The sequence below is a fragment of the Oncorhynchus masou genome, chromosome 31 (assembly GCF_036934945.1).
Source record: "Oncorhynchus masou masou isolate Uvic2021 chromosome 31, UVic_Omas_1.1, whole genome shotgun sequence".
Lineage (NCBI taxonomy): Eukaryota > Metazoa > Chordata > Actinopteri > Salmoniformes > Salmonidae > Oncorhynchus > Oncorhynchus masou.
Genome location: NC_088242.1, coordinates 42648586 through 42674272, shown reverse-complemented (window position 1 = coordinate 42674272; position 25687 = coordinate 42648586). Strand labels below are relative to the sequence as shown.

The following is a 25687-nucleotide window of genomic DNA, read 5'->3' as shown; positions in this document are numbered from 1 at the left end:
AAAGAAGGGCGTGTGGGGAAAGAGGAAAAGAGGGGGGTGGAAAGGGAGAGGAAAAAGGAGAAAGAGATACTGTTAATTAAAGAAAGAGAGAGACAGGTAAAGAAGGGCGTGTGGGGAAAGAGGAAAAGAGGGGGGTGGAAAGGGAGAGGAAAAAGGAGAAAGAGATACTGTTAATTAAAGAAAGAGAGAGACAGGTAAAGAAGGGCGTGTGGGGAAAGAGGAAAAGAGGGGGTGGAAAGGGAGAGGAAAAAGGAGAAAGAGATACTGTTAATTAAAGAAAGAGAGAGACAGGTAAAGAAGGGTGTGTGGGGAAAGAGGAAAAGAGGGGGGTGGAAAGGGAGAGGAAAAAGGAGAAAGAGATACTGTTAATTAAAGAAAGAGAGAGACAGGTAAAGAAGGGCGTGTGGGGAAAGAGGAAAAGAGGGGGTGGAAAGGGAGAGGAAAAGGAGAAAGAGATACTGTTAGTAAGTGTGCGGCAGGCAGTGCTGTAAAGTGGAAAGGGGAAGGCTACAGAAAAGTGTGGGCTGGGTTAGACTGCTAGCTACTTAAAAGGAGCTGGCTGTGGCGGCTCAGCATTGGAGGAACAGACAGTGGCAGTAGGAGAAGAGAAGTAGGAGGGAGACTGGGATGAGAGAAAACCAGGGAAGGTGTTCCTCTACTCTCCTCTCACTGCAACAAGTTCATTTTTAGACAGCTTCTCCTCCCTCCTCCTCCACTTTATTTTCTTGACTTTACTATCCTCTGATTGGAGAGACTACTCTAGGGCCAGAATGGCCAGAATGCTTTGGGCAGCGGTGGTGCTGGTACTGCCACTCTTGGGACTCTGTCAATTTGTCCTGCCACCCGAGTGGGTGCCAGAGGACTACCCTGCCACAGAGGTCGGGGCTGAAAGCTTTGTCACTGCCTACAATACCACCGCCGAGCTTGTCACCTACCAAAACCAAGAGGCCAGCTGGACATACCAGACCAACATTACGGCCCACAACTCCAACAAAAAGGTAGGACTCCTCCCCCCGGCCCCCCTTGCCCACTCTGCACACAGCACACAGAGGTGTTTCAATGAAAGGTTGACAGTTGTTGGATTAGTTAGGCGTTAGCCTCTTCAGTCCAGTGCGAACCATTATGCACCAGTTAGAGTTGTGGGTAGCACTTTACTGTAGCCCTCTTATGCATGCATTCAGAAATGCTTTGTGAATGTTGCACAGCTGTTATAAAGGCTTTATGAATGTTGCACAGCTGTTATAAAGGCTTTGTGAATGTTGCACAGCTGTTATAAAGGATTTGTGAATGTTGCACAGCTGTTATAAAGGCTTTATGAATGTTGCACATCTGTTATAAAGGCTTTGTGAATGTTGCACAGCTGTTATAAAGGCTTTATGAATGTTGCACAGCTGTTATAAAGGCTTTATGAATGTTGCACAGCTGTTATAAAGGCTTTGTGAATGTTGCACAGCTGTTATAAAGGCTTTATGAATGTTGCACAGCTGTTATAAAGGCTTTTTGAATGTTGCACTGCTGTTATAAAGGCTTTGTGAATGTTGCACAGCTGTTATAAAGGCTTTATGAATGTTGCACATCTGTTATAAAGGCTTTGTGAATGTTGCACAGCTGTTATAAAGGCTTTATGAATGTTGCACAGCTGTTATAAAGGCTTTATGAATGTTGCACAGCTGTTATAAAGGCTTTGTGAATGTTGCACAGCTGTTATAAAGGCTTTATGAATGTTGCACAGCTGTTATAAAGGCTTTGTGAATGTTGCACTGCTGTTATAAAGGCTTTGTGAATGTTGCACAGCTGTTATAAAGGCTTTGTGAATGTTGCACAGCTGTTATACAGGATTTGTGAATATTGCACAGCTGTTATAAAGGCTTTATGAATGTTGCACAGCTGTTATAAAGGCTTTATGAATTTTGCACAGCTGTTATAAAGGCTTTATGAATGTTTCACAGCTGTTATAAAGGCTTTGTGAATGTTGCACAGCTGTTATAAAGGCTTTATGAATGTTGCACAGCTGTTATAAAGGCTTTATGAATGTTGCACAGCTGTTATAAAGGCTTTGTGAATGTTGCACAGCTGTTATAAAGGCTTTATGAATGTTGCACAGCTGTTATAAAGGCTTTTTGAATGTTGCACTGCTGTTATAAAGGCTTTGTGAATGTTGCACAGCTGTTATAAAGGCTTTATGAATGTTGCACATCTGTTATAAAGGCTTTGTGAATGTTGCACAGCTGTTATAAAGGCTTTATGAATGTTGCACAGCTGTTATAAAGGCTTTATGAATGTTGCACAGCTGTTATAAAGGCTTTGTGAATGATGCACTGCTGTTATAAAGGCTTTATGAATGTTGCACAGCTGTTATAAAGGCTTTGTGAATGTTGCACTGCTGTTATAAAGGCTTTGTGAATGTTGCACAGCTGTTATAAAGGCTTTGTGAATGTTGCACAGCTGTTATACAGGATTTGTGAATGTTGCACAGCTGTTATAAAGGCTTTATGAATGTTGCACAGCTGTTATAAAGGCTTTATGAATGTTGCACAGCTGTTATAAAGGCTTTATGAATGTTTCACAGCTGTTATAAAGGCTTTGTGAATGTTGCACAGCTGTTATAAAGGCTTTATGAATGCTGCACAGCTGTTATAAAGGCTTTATGAATGTCGCACAGCTGTTATAAATGCTTTATGAATGCATGAACAAGGAGGTGGGTACTGTAAAGTCTTACTCAGTTGTGTTTGTCAGGGCTAGACTGGTTCCTTGTATGACAACAGCACCCATAGAGGGATGTTTGTTGGGTTGAGCCCCGCATGGCTTTACAACCAACCCTATTCATCCTCATCCAAAATGATATGCTCAGTTCCTCCCATTTCTGCCAACTCAGCTTGTATGTTTTCGGAAATCATCAAAAGAACCCACACACATGTGGTTTGAGCGTCTCCGAGTCTTGAATGAAGCCCGAGGGATGTGGGGTGTGTGTGGAGAGGGTAGAATGAGGGTCGTTGTTTTGTTAGATGCCTATAAGTTCAAATGCCTGATCATTTTCCAAGTATTGTACTGGCATCTGAGGAAAATGCAATTCCACAGGTTGATGCATAACATGGACTTCCTAGTACAAACAATTAAAGACGCTGTAGTGCGGTTTAAATGGGACTTTTCAGAGTGGAGTAATGAGACATTTGCATGCTAGTGCCGCCTGCTTCTCTTTTACTGCTCCTCCCGTCTCACCATATGCTATCAGGAGACATTTACATAACCCAATGGGCTGGGGAACAGTGTTAGCTAGAGACTGTGAAAAATCTGAAAAAGTAAAGCCATCCAGGCAGTTGGGAAGGATCAATGAAACTGCGGAGGTGTGAGGCAGTAATCTGTCGCTCTGAGAGAGAAACAAACACACACACATGCACAAACACGCATGCATGCAAGTGCACACACACACATGCACAAACATGCATGTGCGCACATAAACACACACACAAGCGCACCAGGCATCGAGCGTCTCTGCCAGTTATGAACGCTATTAATCCCCACACATCAAATATTGGATCAAGGGGAATCAGGGGTTTTGGTGTTCTATAAGATCTGGCAGGGTAGCCTTCCTGGTCTCTCTCCGAGTCTCCTCCCCGCAGGCTGTGACAATGGATTAGCATGACCCCCCATCACGCGAGAGAAAGGCCTGTTGACTGGTGGGGATGTACTGTAAAGTTAACACCAACATTCCATTCAACTTGGGCTGGGCCTGGGATTCCTACGTCACTGAGTTAATCTTTGTCTCAGTCCTGTCGTAGTGGATTAGTCGAAAATAGCAAAAATGTGCTGTTAAACTGTACCATGGTAAAGCATGGTAAGCATTTGAATTAGACTTGATGTATTCCCCTTGCACCTCTATGTGTACACACACACACACACACACACACACACACACACACACACACACACACACACACACACACACACACACACACACACACACACACACACACACACACACACACACACACACGCCTATGATAACCTTGCAGTCAAGTTATTTAATCTCAGTTCAAAGTGAGCTCAGACCGAGGAGAGCAAAGGATGAAACAGCAGTCAGGTCAGTCCGGGGGGGTTAATATCAAGTAGGCTCTAAAGAAATGCAATGCTCGAAGAGCACCACTGGTTGTGGGCCTCAGTTACTTTGACATGTGGATGGAATATCAACTATCCAAAAAGTACATGAAACGTGTGCACCCAGGGCTGTCAAAGCAGGTCCAAATCCATGGAGTTGTGCTTTCAATGCGTCTTCTTTCACTTAACTTTCACAGAGCACAACTGAATGAAACATTTGTTCTCCTCAGAAAATCTGAAATAATATGAAGCACAGTACTTTATTTAGCCAAACACTGAGAGTACCATTTGAATTTGACTGAGATTCCTCGTTTTTCCGAATTCCAACGTTCTAATTGGATAGGAACATTTGACTAACTCGTAACTAGGATATCTTTCCCTCCCCATTCCCCTTTTTACAAATGAACTTTATCTTGGTGAGCTTTACAAGAGTGAACCTTGGGCCATTTGGTTAATGATACTATACCTTACAGTCAGGTCCTCTGAATTACAGTCAATCTTTCATAAGTGAGTGAACACATTCAACAGCCTTGAGAGAAAGGGGGAGAGGGAGAAATATACAGAGAAAGAGCGAGAGAGAGAGGGGGGTAGTCAAAAACTTTTCACCTTATCTTTATTATCCTATTGAAAAAGAGAGGAGAGCTCAATCTGATGATATAATTGAGTGTGTGTGGCAGCAAAATCAAGTTTAAGAGAGGGAGAGAGGTCAGAGGTTAATGCCTCAACTCTGGTACTAGTTTTCCGTCCGGCCCACTGTTAATCAGTGGCGGTAGAGACACAGTGGATAAGCTGGACCTCAATGAAAACATCACGTAACAGAAGCTACTGTCTTGTCAGCCCTGACAGGATGTCTATGTCCTGGGCTGTGACAGACAGCCCCAGTGTCCTCCTGACAGTGACTCTATGTTTCTGTGGTTAAGATACAAATAATAACACAACTAATGGACTGGAGGTCCTGTTGGAGAATCTTCAACCCCTAATGCAGTGGACGTAGACAGAGTGCGCCGAACATCCCCTGTAGGAAATCACAAACAAGAAAGGCGGCTGGGGAACTAGTAGGTTTTCAATTAGAGTTTTTAACAGCGTGGCAAAAAACAACAGTACCCAAATGGGGGTTAAATGAACATTTATGGAGAGTGCACAAAAGTACACAACGGGACAGTTTACAATGGACCAGTCTACCCAGTCTAGGATCAAACACCCAGGAGGAGAAGGAGTTGCTTTGTGTGTTCCCCAAACATGATACTACAGTATAAGGAAACCCAAAACGACTGTAGCTTGTGGCATATTCACACTGGGTCCACATTGTAGCACACATGGGTGTGTGACTGCGTGTCATCCTGAGGTTATCATCCTCCCTGTTGGCCGTGTGTCATCTGTCTTTTGTCATCATACAGTACACCTTGTGTCTCTGTTGAGGCGTTCACTCGTACTGTAAAAACACTCTTAACCGATAACAAAGCAACACCATCTAATCTGTTTGTAATAGTCTAGTTCTTGGCAGGTAAAACACGTAAACTGTCAGAAGCAGTCACTAAGGTGAACTGAGGCGGTTTGGCTGAAGTCTCTCAACCCTTTGACGTAATTGTATTCCGCTTCAATCAGTGTCATAATGGACAGGATAACATGGTATGTGTGTGATGCGTTGAGTGGCCCTGTCTTCCAGCATCCCTCATGTATCAGCATTATCATTCAGCACAGCACAATGTTGAATTGACTGCATTCTACTCTAAAGTGGCCTTCCAGGATGATGTCAAGGACAGGTCTCACGTCTCATATTATGAGTTTATGTATTGCCTACGTAGTAAGAGCAAGAGAGCAGTATAATGTCTGTGTGTTGTCCTTTGACTGAGTGATTCTGCCGCTTTCCTAGTTAAGTAGTCGTCTACACTCCTTAATAAGATGCATAAGGAACTTTTTGATCCGGCCGGCCAGGGTTCTCTAGTCTTTGTACTCCCACTCAACCCCTGAGCTCTGACTGTTGTCACAAAGAGGGCCTTCTGGCCCACAGCTAACTGTCATGATCCCCATGAATATTCAATATGCTGTGGGCCTTTGCTTGGGATTTAGTGCAATGCAATCAGTCTTACGACACTAGACCAGAAGTAGGGAATAAGACAAATACAGTAGGAAAATGATTGTGTGAGTGGCCATGATATAGAAAGGGAGACTGTACAGTTAGTGGATTCCTTGTTTCTGGGAAGTAGTTTTGTAATGGCTATTCATAGTTTTCTGAACAGAATATACAGCATCATCAATTTCCCAAATGATTGGATGTCAATGGTACCTGTGCGTTCTACTTCCGACTTGGACCGTGACTACTCAAGATACAGGATGCTATGACGTGAGGGCCGTTGGGCTGCTACACTATAGTAACCCCATCACCTGTCTGTGGTTACAGGTGGAATCTGATGGGTTAAAGCAGGCCTTCACAGAAGCCTGGGGGAAGAAGGCCAAAGAAACCTTCTCTGATATGCTGGTGGCCACCTTTAATGATACTCTGCAGAGGCGTATCAAGAAGATCAACGTTCTGGGAGCGGCTAACCTACCTGCAGGAGAAAGAAATGAGGTCAGTCTCATATTATTGACATCTTTTTAGAGGAGCGCTATTACAAGCTTTGAGTCAGACTCAGAATAGATGTTGTGTATCCATGTGATAGTGAAATGTCAACATGTCTGTAGCAGATGTTATAAAACATCATATGTTTAGTTCAGCTGTTGTAGGATAGCATCAGCAAGGTCTGAATGGATTCAGAGAGCCAATTTGTCTATTCACAATCTTCTTATTATTTACCCAGTACAACGTCATACTAAGCAAGATGTCTGAAATATACTCTACTGCCAAAGTGTGTCCAAAGCCAGATGAATGCTGGTCTCTTGAGCCAGGTGAGTGGGTGTCTTCGTGTAATTACAGTTATAATTGCAATATTATGCTTATTGTAAAAAATGAATGAGGGAACGTTAAGGGAGGACGGAATAACAAGTTAGGAAAAGGATGAGGGCAATTACTTTGAAGAGGTCTCTGGAGGATGTGGTTTAAGCTCTTTAGGAACATTGAAATGGCCAACTACTGGTCATTACTACGGTGCAGAGCACGCTGACTTCATCAGTCATTCCCAATTACCTAGATGTTGGTTTAAACCCTGGCCTGTGGTTTGTGAGCTGTGCCCCCCAAAAAACTAATGTGAACTATCGTGTTGGGCAAAAAAACATTAGTGATTCAGTAATACGCCCACACAATAATTTTTGCACTTACTGTCAGTCATTTCCTAATGTCATGCAGTGTAATGGATGGAAATCAAGCATCAACAAAAGACAAAATGTTCTGACAGGCCTACTACACTGTGTACATTTTGACACCTTAGTTCAGGGTTTCCTAAACTCGGTACCCTAGGTCATGGAAATGGTTTCTGTTAATGTGTTTACACTCTAAAATTAGAGTCCACTTCCCCCAGATGATTCCTCATTTTACAATCTACTAAAGTTAACATTGGGTGGTCCAGGGTCCCTCATCCCAAAACAACGCCAGCCGTTGGATTACCAAACTCACTTTGTTCAGTGGCCTTCAACTTCCCTCTTTCCTCACCTTCACTTCCTGTACCCAACCTGTAAAATATATATGTTTTTTCAGGCCACTATCTGCCTCTGTCGTATCATCATAACTTAAGGCTAATCTCTGAGCAAATTTATATTTTAGGCACCTCTCCCACTGAGAGGAGAGCATGAGGTCATCTAAACACTTCTACACCTCATTGTTTAAGAAAAGTTAAAACTACCATTGTTCTCTTTCCATTGGCGCCGTTTGTAAATCCAGAAGTCCCCTGTTTAGGGAGTTTCTGTGTTCTGTAACTGAGGGTCTCTTTGACTTTGCCTCCACAGAGCTAACAGAGATCATGGCCAACTCACGGAGCTACAAGACACTGCTGTACGCTTGGGAGGGTTGGCACAATGCATCGGGTGTGCCACTCAAGGCAGAGTATCCAACGTTTGTGGAGCTTAGCAACAAGGCCTATAAAGCTGATGGTACAAAATATCACGTTGACCTTACATAAAGGTTAAACCCCACAACGGTGTCATTGTGAATGTCACGATTTCTAGCATATTTCATAGGCATTGTAAGTTTGGTCCATGGTTGTAGTGAGGGAGACAGAGGAGAGATGGACAAGAGGTGAAAGGTCATTGTTCATAAACATGTCGTTGTGCTGTCTCTATAGGTTTTGATGACACGGGAGAATACTGGCGCTCATGGTACGAGTCACCGACTTTCGAGAGTGACCTGGAGGCTATTTACAAACAGATACAGCCTCTTTACCAGAATCTTCACGCCTTTGTGCGCCGCAAGCTCTACAACCACTACGGCCCGAAATACATCAATCTCAAAGGACCTATCCCTGCTCATCTGCTAGGTGAGTTTACCTTTGCATTTCTTTTTGAACTTATAGCAAATGCAAAATGTTCAATCACTCATTTATCAGCTGTTTTGTCAACTTAATCTCACTCCATCAAAGCTTAGCATTAACTTTAGGTAGGGCCCTGACTTTTTCCTGACCACTTAGCCCTGACCTGGGCCGTGCTTATAGACGTTACTATCAGACACATAATGTAGGTTAGAACAGGCCCTGCGGTTTCCTGGTCAAGTCACGTAGTCAGGAAACATCAGATGCTAGCTATAGCCCATTGCTCACCGTGTTTGTGAATAGTGAGGCTCTGCCAGTAGATTTATTAAGCCTCTGGCTAATGCTAGGTGCGTGTGCTTCATTTCTTCAGGAAACATGTGGGCACAAACCTGGAACAACATCTATGGCATGATGATCCCCTTCTCCAACAAACCCAATGTGGACGTGACAGATGAAATGATGGCCCAAGTAAGCTGGTGAAATTGGAGAAATGGTTATCAGCTCAGTTTACATGTAGATCACTGGGTGGGAAATAGTTGAAAGTTAAGAAATGGTAATATATCCAAAAACAATATCTAAAACTCACTCTGTGTTTGTTAAAAATAAAATCCCAAACTCTTGTCTAGCCTAGTTGAAATCGTTTGTACCAACTCAAAATTCATCCACTGAAAGTCTGTTAAGCTTGGCTGTATATACCTGAAATACAATGATTTCCTCCTCCTAGAACTGGAATGCTACTCATATGTTCCGGGTGGCTGAGGAGTTCTTCACCTCCCTGGGGCTCATCAAAATGCCCCAAGAGTTCTGGGACAAGTCTATGTTGGAGAAGCCAGCAAATCGGGAGGTGGTGTGCCACGCATCTGCCTGGGACTTCTACAATAGAAAGGACTTCAGGTGAGCAAGTGGAAATGAGGTTATGGTAATTAACTCCGGAGTCGAGGAAAGAGAGGCTTCAGTTACCCGATGCTATGAAAATGAAATGTCTTCATATGTGATGTTTTCTCACATTCAGGATCAAACAGTGCACCACAGTCAACATGCAGCAGCTTTTCACAGTGCACCATGAGATGGGCCATGTTGAATACTACTTGCAGTACAAGGAACTGCCTTATAGCTTCCGCCGCGGGGCTAACCCAGGTTTCCATGAGGCAATTGGTGATGTCATGTCCCTCTCTGTGTCCACGCCTAAGCATCTGGCCAGCATCGGCCTATTGCCCAATGTGACCAATGATAACGGTACGCAAAAATATATCTATGGCACACTGTTATAAAACAATTCGATTTTTGGTGGTTCGGAAGTTAGTAGGTACAGTGTTGCAAAGTAAGTAAGTAAATAATTAAGAGAGTAAGTAGTATGAAAGTAGCAGCTTAAGTAAGAAAGTAAGTTAGTACGTAAGTTAGTAAGTAGTTATTTAGTTAGTTACCGACTTGCTTGCTTACGTACTTAGTGAGTAAGTTACTTACTTACTTAGTTATTGTGGTGGCTATTATTTTTGTGTGTGATTTAATTGGGTTGTTCATTGTAGAGAGCGACATCAACTACCTGCTGAAGATGGCTCTGGAGAAGATAGCCTTTCTTCCCTTCGGCTATCTCATTGACCAGTGGAGGTGGAGTGTGTTTAGTGGGCGCACCCCCCCAGAGCGCTACAACGCAGACTGGTGGCACCTCAGGTAAGAGCCAAGAAAATACTTAACATGACAAATGTTTGTGGAGGGAAATTGTTTATATCCAAGATAATAGTACATTTTATACAATGGGAATATGTTTAATTTAAAAAAAAAACATTGTCGTTTTGTCTTCCTTTGTTCACTTTTCAAGGACAAAATACCAGGGTATCTGTCCTCCCACCAAACGCACAGAAGAGCACATGGATGCTGGAGCCAAATACCACATTCCAGGAAACACCCCATACATCAGGTAGGATTCTCTTTCAAACCATCTCACTTCTTTCCTCATATCCACATACAGGTATTTTTATTGATGATTATTATACACATACACTTCAGGAATAAAGACCACTAAGGGAATATATATATATTTCAAATACGCATTCATTAATAAAAAATTGATCCTCAAATGCCATCAATCCTCAAACATTCCCAGAACATTAGATAAGATTCACATTAAGTTATAGTTTGGGTTTTATCTAACATTAGGGTGATAGCCTCCTAAAAACATTGAGATAATGTTTTTGATAACAACATATTTTTTTAACAAAACAAATATAATGTTTTAAATGAAATATCCTTGGAATGTTCTCCTAACATTCACTAAAATGTTAACTTTTAAAGAAAAGGTGACTGTTTTTTGCACCCCAAAATAAATATTGTATAATCACCTGGACAGTTCATATTTTGTGATATCCCTACAATGATTCCATAAGACTATTCCCACAACATTTAAAAAACAGTCAACATGTGTTCTGGGAGCGTTCTTACAATATCAGGCAAATGTTTTATGCGAACAAACCAACTTTGGTTTGCTGGGATGATTGATTCAAGATGTTGTTTGGTCTCCTGCAGATACTTTGTGAGCTTCATTCTGCAGTTCCAGTTCCACAAGAAGCTATGTCAGACAGCCAATCAGAGTGGACCCCTGCACACATGTGACATCTACCAGTCCAAGGAGGCGGGAAAGATTTTAGAGTATGTGTTCTGTTATTGCCTCTCTTAGAACATTCATTACAGCCATATAAACAATGGTGTTACCTGATCAAGTTAAGAGATGAGACACAAAATATATTTAATCTCAAATGACCCTAAAATGTAGCCCCCCCCCCTAACTGAATCAGTCATAAAACATTGTCCCGAGACTTGCTAAAGCTAAACCATACAAAGCTACATTAGTAAATGAGGCTTAACACATTTCCCCATGTGGCCTCTGTTGAATTTGAAAGGACGGTCCTTAAATCCGGAGAATCAAAGCCCTGGACACAGGTGCTCCAGGAAGCCGTCGGAACAAACAAGATGGACGCCAGCGCCCTGATGGAATACTTTGGTCCCATCATCACATGGCTGGAGGAACAGAATGCAGCGACGAATGAGATCCTGGGCTGGCCAGACTTTAACTGGGTTCCACCCGTACCAGAGGGCTACCCCGAGGATATTGGTAAGCCAGTAAACAGGTTTAACCGAAGGAGGAGGAGGATTTTTCTATCAAATAAAACATGGAGAATTCTAAAAGTCAACCTTTAAATTTGGTGGAGGAAAATGATCATCTTTCAATGTGATTTATATGGTTATTGATGATATAGCTGATGACAAGTGCACTATAATTAGCTTTTCAACATGGTTACTTTGAATTGGCAGAAGTCTGCCCCTCCTACTTTTGGCAGATGCATCAACGTTTTTTTCCCCACTTGATTGATTGATTAATTTTATTTGTCAGATAAAAAACATATATACACACAGTACAAAGATTCAAACAGGAAAATATCAAATTCAGTTTATACGATTGTAGGACAAATTAAGGAAAATCTTAATCTGTAAACTTTTGTTTTGTTAGATTTTTGATTTATTTAACTATTTATTCTAATTCATTTATTTGTGTATTCATTTTGTTTCTTCTTTTTTTTTATTCCATTTTCATTTCCTGACTAAGAACAGTGTTACAAACTCTCTATACCATCTATCTATAATTCTAATATGAACCCTTCATTGTTGGTGATTCATCTATTTTTGTTGTTGATTGATTCCACTTACATGTTGATGAAATTGTAGGCAGTGCAATTATTATTGCGATTGTTGTAATAGTTATTATCAATGAACATGATAACGATAATCATTTTGTTACTGGTGGTGAGTATTGTTTCCATTGTTTGGACATTACATTTAGAACTCTCATTGTTGCAAACTAAATTGAAACCTCGTGCTGAAAATCAATAAAACGATTCTTCAAACAAATTCACTTCTCTCTTAAATCATGCATGGATGTCACTGGAAGATGAACCTTTATACAAATTCAAGCTATACCCTCAGATCTTAAGTTAGAAATAGGCCACAGTCACATAGCCATGTAGCTTTAAATGTACCTGTACCTTTCTCATAACCTAGACAAGATTGCAGATGAGGTGCAGGCTAAGAAGTTCCTGGAAGAGTACAACAGTACTTCTGAGGGGGTCTGGAATGCCTACACTGAAGCATCGTGGGCCTACAACACCGACATCAATGAGGAGAACAAGCAGAACATGGTAAGAGTTGGGTCTGGTGTCTTAATGGAACATCGCCCTCGCTCGTACTGTACACATTGGCAATTGGCTTTCACACAACTAACCCACAGCTCAAAAACTGCTCTTAGTATTGATGAACCAGGGTTTGGAGGAGCTACAGGATGAGCAGGCTTTTGTTCCAGCCCAGCATTACCACACTTGATTCTACTGCACATCCTGTAGCTTTTCTAGCCCATTTCTTGCACTTGGACAAATCAATGGACCGTTGTGACGAGTGAGTGTATTCTGTCTCCAGCTGCAAAAGAACTTGGACATGTCTATCCACACACTGACCTACGGAAAAGAGGCCCGCAAATATGACACCACAGACTTTCAGGATGGTTCTGTGAAGCGTATCCTGAAGAAACTCAGTGACATCGAAAGAGCAGGACTTCCCGACGAGGAACTGAAAGAGGTAAGAATGGGTTGTGTGCTTTTATTGACCCAATACCTTCGAAATGATCCCCTGTTCATTGACAAAAATCAAGGGCAAAATCACACAGTACATTAACCTCAATCGTTAATGAAATGATGCTACAGCTATTTAACAGGTACGCAGGACTATAAAATGTTTTTAGGGCAGTCGCAAGTTCTTATGCCATTGATTGCTTTTTTATTAGTACAACATTCTGCTGGCGAACATGGAGACCAAGTACAGTGTGGCACAGGTGTGCAGAGCTAATGGGACTTGCCATCCACTGGACCCAGGTAAGATCCCACAATACACTTGCTGAAACCCATGCCTGGTTCAGGACACTAAAACACTTACCTAATTAAAAGGTCCATCTATTGTCCATTTTTCTAACTGGTTTGTATTATTAGTCCATGTGATATTTGTTTTACATCCAAGATATATATATATATATATATATATATATATATAGTATATATAGTAATAAATATAACAACTTATCTTGATAACATTTGGCAAAAGAGGTGGCAACTAACTCTGCAAAACCAGACAAATATGAAACTTCAAAGAGGTTTGTCTCAGTTTTTAACTGTGGTCATGTGGTCAAGATACACAAACTGTTTTAATTGCTTGGTCTGGCTCTTGCCTTTATACACTTGTTCTGGGTCTCAAACGGTTGGGTCTGATCTTGGTTTGAGTCTCGAGAGTTCTGGTCTTGACTCTTTCTCTGGTTTGTGTCTTGTTTCAGACCTCCAGCAGATTATGGCTGAGTCCAGAGACTATAATGAGCTGTTATTTGCCTGGCAGGGCTGGAGAAACGCCTCCGGCAGAGAACTGCGACAGGACTACAAGAGATATGTTCAACTGGCCAACAAAGCTGCCACTCTTAATGGTAAGGTCTTCAAAATAACAGACCCAAAGACATTTCTACAGAGGCTGGCAGTTGGTAGGTTTTCTAATTGGTTCAAGAAAAATGTAATGTACTAATATGAAAAAATAAGCAATAGGGAGCAGCCCTGTCGGTCTCCGCAATCTACTTATGTTCTATTCTGGCACTGAATTCTCCTTCCCTCTAATGCTTCTGTTCATAGGACACTCTGATAACGGGGCATTCTGGCGCTCCCTGTACGAGACCCCCACCTTCGAAGAGGACCTGGAGCATCTGTGGAAGGAGCTGGAGCCCCTCTATCTCAACGTGCATGCCTATGTGCGCAGGTCTCTCTACAAAAAGTATGGGGGCAAACACATCAACGTGAGAGGGCCCATCCCTGCCCATCTTCTAGGTGAGACCAAGAGTCAGAATCCCGCATGGATTCCAGCACTAAGGCCAAAACTCTTGTTATGTATGACCATTGCACATTGATATTCTGCTGTTGTTTTGTGGATGTTCCTTGAGCATGACATTGATTGTGACAGGTCCACCAGGCTAGGGATTGCAATGGCTCTGAATCTAAATCCCACTGTTTTTAGCTCTGTCAGGGGTACAAGACTGAAAGATAGCTAATACCTTTAACATTTGTTTAGTTATGGATAAAACAGCACAGCCATGTTTCTCTTGTCCTATCAGGTAACATGTGGGCGCAGACCTGGTCTGGCATCATGGACTTGGCCATTCCCTACCCCGATGCCACACAAGTAGACGCCACACCGGCCATGATAGCCAAGGTAACAAATTTGACCACTACCAGTTTTTCTGTTTAACGGTGGAATATTATTGCGTTTCCATGTGACCTGACCAGGTAAACCTTATAGGCTTTCCTAAACTTTCCCCACAGGGCTGGAATGCCACCAGGATGTTCCAAGAGTCAGACAACTTCTTCACTTCTCTGGGGCTGCTGCCCATGCCTCCAGAGTTCTGGGCCAAGTCGATGCTGGAGAAACCCAAGGATGGACGCAATGTGGTGTGTCATGCCTCCGCCTGGGACTTCTACAACCGCAAAGACTTCAGGTAATTTGGAGGGATGTAGAGTCTGTAGCTTAGTAAAACAACAGAAACTTTGCAAAGAGCTTTGGAACTCTTGGTGTATGCTGTTGGGACTCACATGTACAGGATTGCAGGTTCGAGTTTCACTTGAGGTACCCCCACCCGTTGTCGTTGTATTCTAACCCGTTCAACTTTCAAGATGTGTTTGCGTTCCCCATGAAAAACAAAGATGACTGCCCTTTTTGGCCATTAAAATGATGAGTTCATATGCTTCATTTTCAGGATCAAACAGTGCACCGTGATAACCATGGATGACCTCATCACCGTTCACCATGAGATGGGTCATGTGCAGTACTTCCTGCAGTACAAGGACCAGCCCATCTCCTTCCGTGAAGGCGCCAATCCAGGTTTCCACGAGGCCATCGGTGATGTGCTGGCCCTGTCTGTCGCGACTCCCAAGCATCTAAAGGAGATTGGTTTACTGGATGTGGTGGAGGACAACGCAGGTGAGCTCTTACTTATGAATCATTTGGACTCTGTCCTGCTTTTTGGTCCCTGTCATAAATATGAGGAAAATAAAAAAGCTTTTTTTTTTGCAAGATACATTTTCAATTCACTACTAAGACCTTCTTCGAACCGGGAAAAAAATGGTTATGTGACGACAGTATAGCTGCAAGACAGAGCATCAACAAAATGTAATATTTTAAAGCAGTCGGTGTGGCGAACATAAATGAACTAGCTATAACGCTGTGACTGCACTGTGAATGTGCTATGCACTCGAAACGTGAATGTGTCTGTTCATTTCCATAGAGAGTACGATCAATTACCTCATGAGCATCGCCCTGGACAAAATAGCCTTCCTGCCCTTCGGCTACCTGATGGACCAGTGGAGGTGGAAAGTGTTTGACGGGCGCATCTCTGAGGAGGAGTACAACAAGGAATGGTGGAATATGAGGTAAAGACCAGTACTTTTAGTGAATAACCTCCATCCTCCATATCTCATCTATCTAAAAGGAAGACTGAATTGTTTCTTTGTACTGTGTCTGTCCCTTCCAGAATGAAGTACCAGGGCTTGTGTCCACCTGTAGCCCGCACTGAGCAGGACTTTGACCCAGGGGCAAAGTTCCACATCCCTGCTAATGTGCCCTATGTCAGGTACGGTGTCTGCCATGGTGTCTGCCACATTTATTACTGGAGATGAAAGGAGATGAAATCAGTGGTGCAATGTACATGCTGAAAACAATAGTCAGCCAAATGTTCAACGTTAAGTTACCTAACTTCAATTTGATCACTTCTCTTTCGTGCCCATAAAACACAAGTAGGTCCACATTGCATTAAGTGACATTCGTTCATAAAACAGATTGGTTTTGCATGTGAGATGCAGTGGGAACGTCATGTGACTGTGTGTCTTCCTATCAGGTACTTTGTGAGCTTCATCATCCAGTTCCAGTTCCATCAGGCTCTGTGTAACGCCGCCGGTCATGTCGGCCCTCTCCACGATTGTGATATCTACCGCTCCAAAGAGGCAGGGAAACTTCTAGGGTCAGTACTGTGCACCCGCAAAACAAGTAGCATTCTATCACCGTGAGGACAGCACTGTCAATATTGGAATGTGATAAATGACGTTGTTTTGAAGTTACCGTATTTGTGAGACTATAGTGAAACAGACAGCCGTTCTGATAGACTCTTGGACTTGTTTCATCTGCTGTATCCATTCCGTGTGTTTTGCAGTGACGTGATGAAAGTGGGTTTCAGTAAGCCCTGGCCTGAAACGATGGCCATGATCACTGGAAAGTCCATCATGTCTGCCAAGCCACTGGTAGAGTACTTCAAACCTCTCACTGACTGGCTGGAAGCAGAGAACAACAAGAACGATGAGGTCAGAGGCTGGCCTGAATATGACTGGAAACCACCAAGTAAGTCTGATAGCTGGCTTTAAACGCTATCTTCAACTACAATTCAACTTCCTTCATTGATGGAAATTGCACTTAATTGCAACGTTATGCGTCAGGATTCAGACTCCCGCGCATAACTGATGTTTTGTTACGTCTGAGGTGTAACTGCGTTGGAGCTGTCAAAATCGGTCAGCCGGTGTTCTTGTGATCATTTGCACAAAGCCACACCCATCCCACTCGCATTAGAAGTTCAGAACGAGAAAGTGTAGTCTACAAGAAAAATAATGACGCTCAAATTGAAACTTATTTAAACAAAATAATTAGGAATTCTATCAGCCTAATCGAGGTGTAGATTGTGCTTGTGGATTTGACAGCTCTAATGTAGTTTCACATTGGACACAGACAAAACAACTGCTATCAATCAATCAAATGCATTTACATCAGCAGATGTCACAAAGTGCTTATACAGAAACCCAGCATAAAACCCCAAAGACCAAGCAGTGTAGATGTGGATAAAGGGTGGCTCAGAAAAACTCCCTAATAAGGCAGGAACCCAGGAAGAAACCTGGAGAGGAACCAGGCTCTGAGGGGTGGCCATTCCTCTTCTGGCTGTGCCGGTGGCGATTAGAAGAGAACATGGCCATTAAGGCTTCATCGTTCTTCAAGATGTTCAAACGTTCATAGATGACTAACCGGGTCAAACAATAATTACAGTGGTTATAGAGGATTCAACAGGTCAGCACCTCAGGAGTAAATGTCAGTTGGCTTTTCATAACTGAGCATTCAAAGGTTGAGACAACATGTGAGGTAGAGAGAGAGAGAGAGAGGGTCGTAATAGCAGGTCTGGGATAAGGTAGGAGCTCCGGTGAACAGGTAAGGATTCCATAGCCGCAGGCAGAACAGCAGAAAGTGAATCAGCAGCACGACAGGAACAGCCAGGAGTCGTCAGGCATGTTCCTAGGGCTCAGGTCCTCCGGGAGGGGAGAGAGATAAGAGAATTAGAGGGAGCATACTATCACACAAGACAGGAGAAATACACCAGATAGGACAGACTGACCCTAGCCCCCCGGCCCAGACTATTACAGCATAGATACAGGGGAGGGGTTGAGGGACATCATGGTCGCGTCCGATGACACCCCCAGACATGGCCAATCAGGCAGGATATAACCCCACCCACAACACAGCCCCCATACCACCAGTGCCAGACTATTTTTATTATTATTTTTTTACCTTTATTTAACCAGGCAAGTAAGAAAAGACTGAGCGTGCGCCACCTACATGCATCGGCAGACAATTTCATAAAATGTGAGCGCAATAAGGGATAGCCCTGCCTCCAGCTTAGAAATTCTAGGAACAATAAGGAGACCTGCGTGTTTTGACCTACACATACGTGAAGGTAGCGTTCGTGTAGGTATGTACGGCAGGACCAAATCGGACAGATAAGTTGAAGCAAGTTCATGTAATGTTTTGTAGGTTAGCAGTAAAACCTTGAAATCAGCCCTTGCCTTAACAGGAAGCCAGTGTAGAGAGGCGAGCACTGGAGTAATATGATTGAATTTTGGGGTTCTAGTCTACATTCTAACAGATGTACGTAGCATTAGCATTATCCCGGTAGCCGGAGAATAGAGCATTGCAGTAGGCTTATCTTGAAGTGACAAAAGCATGGATTAGCTTTTCTGCATATTTTTTTCGCAATGTTACAGAGTTTTGCATTGTTACAAAGATGGAAAAAAGCTGCTCTTGAAATATTTTTTATATTTTCATCTCTTTGTTTTTTTGGACCTAGAAATAGGTCTGTCTCTGTTTTGTCCGAGTTTAAACGTTTAAAACAATTGCTGCCATACACTTATGTCTAAAACACAGGCTTCCAGGGTAGGTTATTTTTGGGCTTCATCATGTTTCATCGAAATGTATGGCTGTATGTCATCTGTATAGCAATGAAAGTTGACAATGTGTTTCCGAATGATATCACCAAGAGGTAGCATATATAGTGAAAACAATAGTGGTCCTAAAACGGAGCCTTGAGGAACATCGAAACTTACCATTGATTTGTCAGAGGACAAACCATCCACAGAGACAAACTGATACAGGTGGACACCAATCAAGTTGTAGAAACATCTCAATGATAATCAATGGAAACCTTCAGAAAGTATTCAGACCCTTTGACTTTTTCCACATTTTGTTACGCTACAGCCTTATTCTAAAATTGATTAAATAACAAAAAATCCTGAGCAATCTACACAAAATACCCCATAATGAAGAAGCGAAAACAGATACCTTATTTACATAAGTTTTCAGACCCTTTGCTATGAGACTCAAAAGCTCAGGTGCATCCTGTTTCCATTGATCATCCTTGAGATGTTTATACAACTTGATTGGAGTTCACCTATCGTAAATTCAATTGATTGGACATGATTTGGAAAGGCACACACCAAGTCATGAGGTCAAATTAATTGTTCGTAGAGCCCCGAGACATGATTGTTTCGAGGCACAGATCTGGGGAAGGGTACCAAAAAATGTCTGCAGCATTGAAGATCCCAAGAGCACAGTGGCCTCCATCATTCTTAAATGGAAGAAGTTTGGAACTACCAAGACTCTTCCTAGAGCTGGCCGCCCAGCCAAACTGAGCAATCGGGGGAGAAGGGCCTTGGTCTGGGTGGTGACCAAGAACCCGATGGCCACTCTGACAGAGCTCCAGAGTTCCTCTGTGGAGATGGGAGAACCTTCCAGAAGCACAACCACCTCTTCAGCACTCTACCAATTAGGCCTTTATGGTAGAGTGGTCAGACTTGGAGGTTTCCAAAAGGCATCAACAGTAAAGACTTTCAGATCATGAGAGACAAGATTCTCTGGTCTTATGAAACCATGATTGAACCATTTGGCCTGAATGCCAAGCGTCACGTCTGGAGGAAACCATCCCTATGGTATGGTGGTAGCAGCATCATGCTGTTGTGATGTTTTTCGGTGGCAGGGACTGGGAGACTAGTCAGGTTTGAGGCAAAGATAAACGGGGCAAGGTAAAGAGAGATCCTTGATGAAAACCTGCTCCAGAGTACTCAAGACCTTAGACTGGGGCAAAGGTTCACTTCCTAACAGGACAACGACCCTATGCACACACAGCCAAGATAATGCAGGAGTGGCTTCGGGACAAGTCTCAATGTCCTTGAGGGGCCCAGCCAGAGCCCGGACCTGGACCCCATCTAACATCTCTGGAGAGACCTGAAAATAGCTGTGCAGCGACGCTCCCCATCCAACCTGACAGAGCTTGAGAGGATCTGCAGAGAATAATGGGAGAAACTACCCAAATACAGGTGTGCCAAGCTTGTAGTGTCATACCTAAGAAGACTCGATGCTGTAAACACTGCTAAATCTGCTTCAACAAAGTACTGAGTAAAGGTTCAGCCAAAATTGGTTTTTAGAAATGTTTAAAAACTGAAATATTATTCAATGTTATTATGGGGTGTTGGGTGTACATTGATGAGGATTTATTTTAAATCCACTTTAAGAATAAGGCTGTAAGGTAACAAAATGTGGAAAAAGTCAAGAGGTCTGAATACTTTTCGAATGAACTGAATCTACAAAAGTATGTGGACACCCCTTAAAATTAGTGGATTTGGCTATTTCAGCCACACCCGTTGCTGACAGGTGTATAAAATCAAGCACACAGCCATGCAATCTTCATAGACAAACACTGGTAGCAGAATAGACTCACTGAAGAGCTCAGTCAGCTCACCTGTCCTCGGGTTGTAACACTCAATACCGAGTTCCAAACTGCCTCTGGAAACAACGTCATCACAATAACTCTTTGTCGGGAGCTTCATGAAATCAGTTTCTATTGCCGAGCAGCCGCACACAAACCTAAGATCACCGCAGTGCCAAGAGTCAGCTGGAGTGGTGTAAAGCTTGCCACATTGGACTCTGGAGCAGTGAAAATGCGTTCTCTGGAGTGATGAATCACGCTTCACCATCTGACAGTCCGATGGACGAATCTGGGTTTGGCGGATGCCAGGAGAACGAAATAATGTTCCAACTTCTAGTGGAAAGCCTTCCCAGAAGAGTGGAGGCTATTATAGCAGCAAAGAGGGGACCATCTCCATATTAATGCCCATGATTTTGGAATGAGATATTTGATTAGTAGGTGTCCACATACTTTTGGTCATGTAGTGTATATTTCCGACAGATAAGATCTAAACCAGGTTTCCAATCGAAAAGATTGTGGTGATCGATGGTGTTAAAAGCAGCACCAATGCCTAGGAGCACAAGAACAGACTCAGTCTTGGTCTGACGTCATTAAGAGGTCCTTTTCCACCTTCATGAGTGCAGTCTGAAATCATATACATTATTTGTTTTGAGGAAGGCAGTGAGTTGCTGAGCAACAGCTTTGTCAAAAATGTTTTAGAGGAATGGGAAATTCGATACAGGCTGATAGTTTTTAACATTATCCAGGTCAAGGTTTCACTTTTTCAGGAGAGGCTTTATTACTACCACTTTTAGTGAGTTTCATACACATCCGGAGGATAGGGAGCCATTTATTATTTTCAACATAGGAGGGCCAAGCACAGGAAGTAGCTCTTTCTGTAGTTGAGTTCGAATAGGGTCCAGTAGGACAACTGAGGATTGGAGAAAAATGCATATTGAAAGAGGAGACTGTAATTTGTTTTCTAATGATCATGATCATTGCGTCAAAGAAATTCATGAATTCATCACTGCTGAAGTGAAGACCATCCTCACTTGTTGAATGTGGCTTTTTTAGTTAGCTTTGCGACAGTATCAAAAATAAATGTTGATTGTTTTCATTCTCCTTAATCAGGTTGGAAGAGTAGGCTGATCGAGAAGCAGTGATGGCTTTATGATATTGCACGGTACTGTCTTTCCAAGCTATTCGTAAGACTTCCAATTTGGTGGAGTGCTATTTCCGTTCCAATTTTCTGGAAGCTTGTTTCAGGGCTCGGGAATTTTCTGTAAACCTGGGAGCTAGTTTCAGGGCTCGGGAATTTTCTGTAAACCTGGGAGCTTGTTTCAGGGCTCAGGAATTTTCTGGGAACTAGTTTCTTATGACAACTGCTTTTGTTTTTAGCGGTGCGACTGCATCTAGGGTTTTACATAAAGTTCAGTTTAGATCATTAGTTAGGTAGTTAACTGATCTTTGTACTCCTAAATCCTTGGGTAGGTGGAGGGAGTCTGGAATGGCATCTAGGAATGCTATGCGGGTGTTGACTAGTGCAGATCTGATAGAATCTACCCCTAAAGCTCAATATTGAAATTACAGATGTAGGATCTTCATTTGAGCCTTTTTGCTACAGAAGGAAAATAATCCTGCAGCAACAGGAAATGTGAATTATTATGTGAATTATAATGAATAGATATATATACTGTACATACCGCACCAGTCAACAGTTTGGACACACCTACTCATTCAGGGGTCATTCTTTATTTTTACGATTTTCTACATTGTAGAATAATATTGAAGACATCAAAACGATGAAATAACACCTCCTGTATGGAATCATGTAGTAACCAAAAAAGTGTAAAACAAATCAAAATATATTTTAGATCCTTCAAAGTAGCCACCCTTTGTCTTGATGACAGCTTTGCACACTCTTGGCATTTTCTCTACCAGCTTCACCTGTAATGCTATTCCAACAGTCTTGAAGGAGTTCCCACATAGGCTGAACACTTGTTGGCTGCTTTTCCTTCACTCTGCGGTCCAACTCATCCCAAACCATCTCAATTAGGTTGACATCGCGTGATTGTTGAGGCCAGGTCATCTGATGCAGCACCATCACTGTCCTTCTTGGTCAAATAGCCTTTACACAGCCTGGAGGTGTGTTAGGTCATTGTCCTGTTGAAAAACAAATGGTAGTCCCACTAACCACAAACCAGATGGGATGGCGTATCGCTGCAGAATGCTGTGGTAGCCATGCTTGTTAAGTGTAAATAAATCACAGACAGTGTCACCAGCAAAGCACTCCCACACCATCACACCACCTCCTCCATGCTTCACAGTGGGAACCACACCTGCGGAGATCATCCATTCCCCTACTACACATCTCACAAAGACAGATTTTCACCGGTCTAATGTCCATTGCTTGTGTTTCTTGGCCCAAGAAATTCTCTTCCTCTTATTGGTGTCCTTTAGTAGTGGTTTCCTTCAAGCAGTTTGATCATAAATGCCTGATTCACGTAGTCTCCTCTAACAGTTGATGTTGAGATGTGTCTCCTACTTGAACTCTGTAAAGCATTTATTTGGTCTGCAATCTGAGGTGCAGTTAACTCGAATGAGCTTATCCTCTGCAGCAGAGGTAACTCCGGGTCTTCCTTTCCTGTAGCGGTCCTCATGAGAGCCAATTTCATCATAGCACTTGACGGTTTTTGTGACTGCACTTGAAGAAACTGTCAAAGTTATTGACATTTTCCTGATTTACTGACCTTCATGTCTTAAAGTAATTACGGTCTGTCAGTTCTCTTTGCTTATTTGAGCTGTTCTTGCCATATTATGGACTTGGTCTTTTACCTAATAGGGCAATCTTCTGTATGCCACCCTTACCTTGTCACAACACAACTGATTGGCTCAAACACATTAAGAAGGAAAGAAATTTCTAAAATGAACTTTTAAGAAGGCACACCTGTTAATTGAAATGCATTCCAGTTGACTACCTCATGAGGCTGGTTGAGAGAATTCCAAGAGTGTGCAAAGCTGTCAAGGCAAAGGGTGGCTACTTTGAAGAATCTCAAAAATCAAATCAATTTTGATTTGTTTAACACTTTTTTTGTTACTGCATGATTCCATATGTGTTATATCACAACTTTGATGTCTTCACTATTTTCTACATTAAAAATAAAGAACCCTTGAATGCGTAGGTGTCCAAACTTTTGACTGGCACAGAATGTTTTTTTCCGAATGCATCAGAGCTACCAAAATTCCAATGTCAACTTGAAACCAATGCCTTTGCAGAGAAACAACTGTTGTCAGAGCTTAAGCATTGATTTTTAGGGGTTTGAGGCGCCTAGCAATGAAATCAATCCCTCCAATCCATCATGTACTGATGAGTTCCTGCTGAAAGGAGGAGTTCGAGATTAGATAGAGGGGAGACAGGACTCAAATGAGAGAAATCCAATAGGTGGAGAGAACATTGGAGAGCAATACACTGGGATGTGGAAAAAAGCTGAAGAAGAGAACATGATAGAGGAAATAGAATGGGGTTAGAAAAGAGGGGGAGCACAAAATTGACAGACCTATGTTCTCAGACCCACTGACTGTACAACATTTAAATGGAGGAAAGGATACGAAAAATGTACTATTTCCTTTCTAAATATGCATCAAATAAGTTGTTCTGCGTTTCAACACTAGCAATCTTGAAAAGTAATGTAGGAGTGAGTCTTTTGTAGCTATAAGGCTATTGATGGGTGTATGATGCCACAACCTGATTTGCATCACTCACCTCTGTGTGTGTTCCCAGGTGACAGCTCAGAAACGCCCCCCCCAGCCCCAGAAGAGGGTAAAGTGGACTTCCTTGGGATGAGTCTGGATGGTGCAGGAGCTGCAGCAGGCCAGTGGGTCCTACTATTCCTGGGTCTGGTGCTTCTAGTGGCCACCATCCTCCTGGGCTACAAGTACAAAAAATCAAAACGGAGAAATCTGTCCTCATCTGAGCTGGAGCTGAAGTGAGTCCATACTTACTAACCTTATTGGAAGATCCCCTTCACCTGGCAACAGCAATGTCATCATCAGTGTTTGTTTGTACCGTGCATCCTGATTGGTTCATTTATTATTTTGCTCTGCTTCTCGCCTAAATTTGATGTCTGTATATTTATTGTATACATTTGGAGTCAAAATTATTTTGACTATGCAAAGAACAAAGAAGCTAACAGTTTTGTAATTTATTTGTAATATTTTAAATGCTGAGCCTGGGGAACAAATGTTTCAAGTAATTGTTTGTAAAGTCTTTAATTGTGTACACATTGTTTTTGTAATATTTGATTTGATCAGTGAATACTTTGCCTTTCTAGAATAAAGAGAGAGAAATGTCAATTTGCTCTGTATTCATTGGCCAATTATGTTCTGTGTGGCAAGATAAGATGGATAAAAAACAATCAAATTAATGTGTTCAATATTGCAGGTAATAATTAGTAATATATTCAAATCAAATAAGGGGTTATTTAAAAAAATATTTAATTATAGTACATCGAAAAAGCACAATATAAAATAACCACCATACACTATACATCCCCCTTCCTCCCCAGCCACTGTGTGAGTAAATTGAACCTCTGTAGCAATGACCACAGATGACTGGATAAAGAATCTCTTAGCAGAATGTCTCTGGTGTCTCAGGTGACGGCTACTGGAGTGATCACCCAACTGTCTGGATGCATACCAAATAGCACCTTATTCCCTATTTATTGCATTACTTTTGACCAGGGCTCATAGGGTTCTAGGCCCGGTTTCCCAAAAGCATTTTAAGGCCAAGTTCGTCGTTAGAACCTTCGTAGGTACATTGATACATCTCCAAGCTGTTTCCATCTTTAGTAAAGTTGCACTTGAAAAGGATCGTTATCATTCAGATCAAGCGTTAACCGGCGATAGCCTATACGCGCATAGCTGACGTTTTGGAGGTGTAACTGCTTTGGAACCTTCCAATCAGTGAGCAGCTGCTCTTGATCATTGTCACATGGGATTCTGCATGGGATTTCTCCTAATTAGACAACGGCAATGTCCACTTTAGGACAATGTCCATTTGACAGCTCTAACACAGTTC

The 25687-nt window shown here is 42.3% G+C and overlaps 1 protein-coding gene across 1 annotated transcript; it reads left to right on the top strand.

The window, feature by feature from the left end:
* Window positions 1-583: 583 nt before the first annotated feature.
* Window positions 584-24963, top strand: LOC135523963 (angiotensin-converting enzyme-like). Its single transcript, XM_064951005.1, has 25 exons — window positions 584-998; window positions 6497-6664; window positions 6894-6981; window positions 7975-8118; window positions 8310-8501; window positions 8863-8960; window positions 9217-9386; window positions 9505-9728; window positions 10019-10163; window positions 10312-10410; window positions 11016-11138; window positions 11390-11601; window positions 12546-12682; window positions 12957-13115; window positions 13321-13408; window positions 13861-14004; window positions 14204-14395; window positions 14680-14777; window positions 14888-15060; window positions 15319-15542; window positions 15847-15991; window positions 16093-16191; window positions 16456-16578; window positions 16768-16952; window positions 24392-24963. Exons 1-25 carry the CDS (start codon window positions 771-773, stop codon window positions 24598-24600), a joined length of 3867 nt encoding a protein of 1288 aa, XP_064807077.1. The 5' UTR covers window positions 584-770; the 3' UTR covers window positions 24601-24963.
* The last annotated feature ends 724 nt before the right edge of the window (window positions 24964-25687 follow it).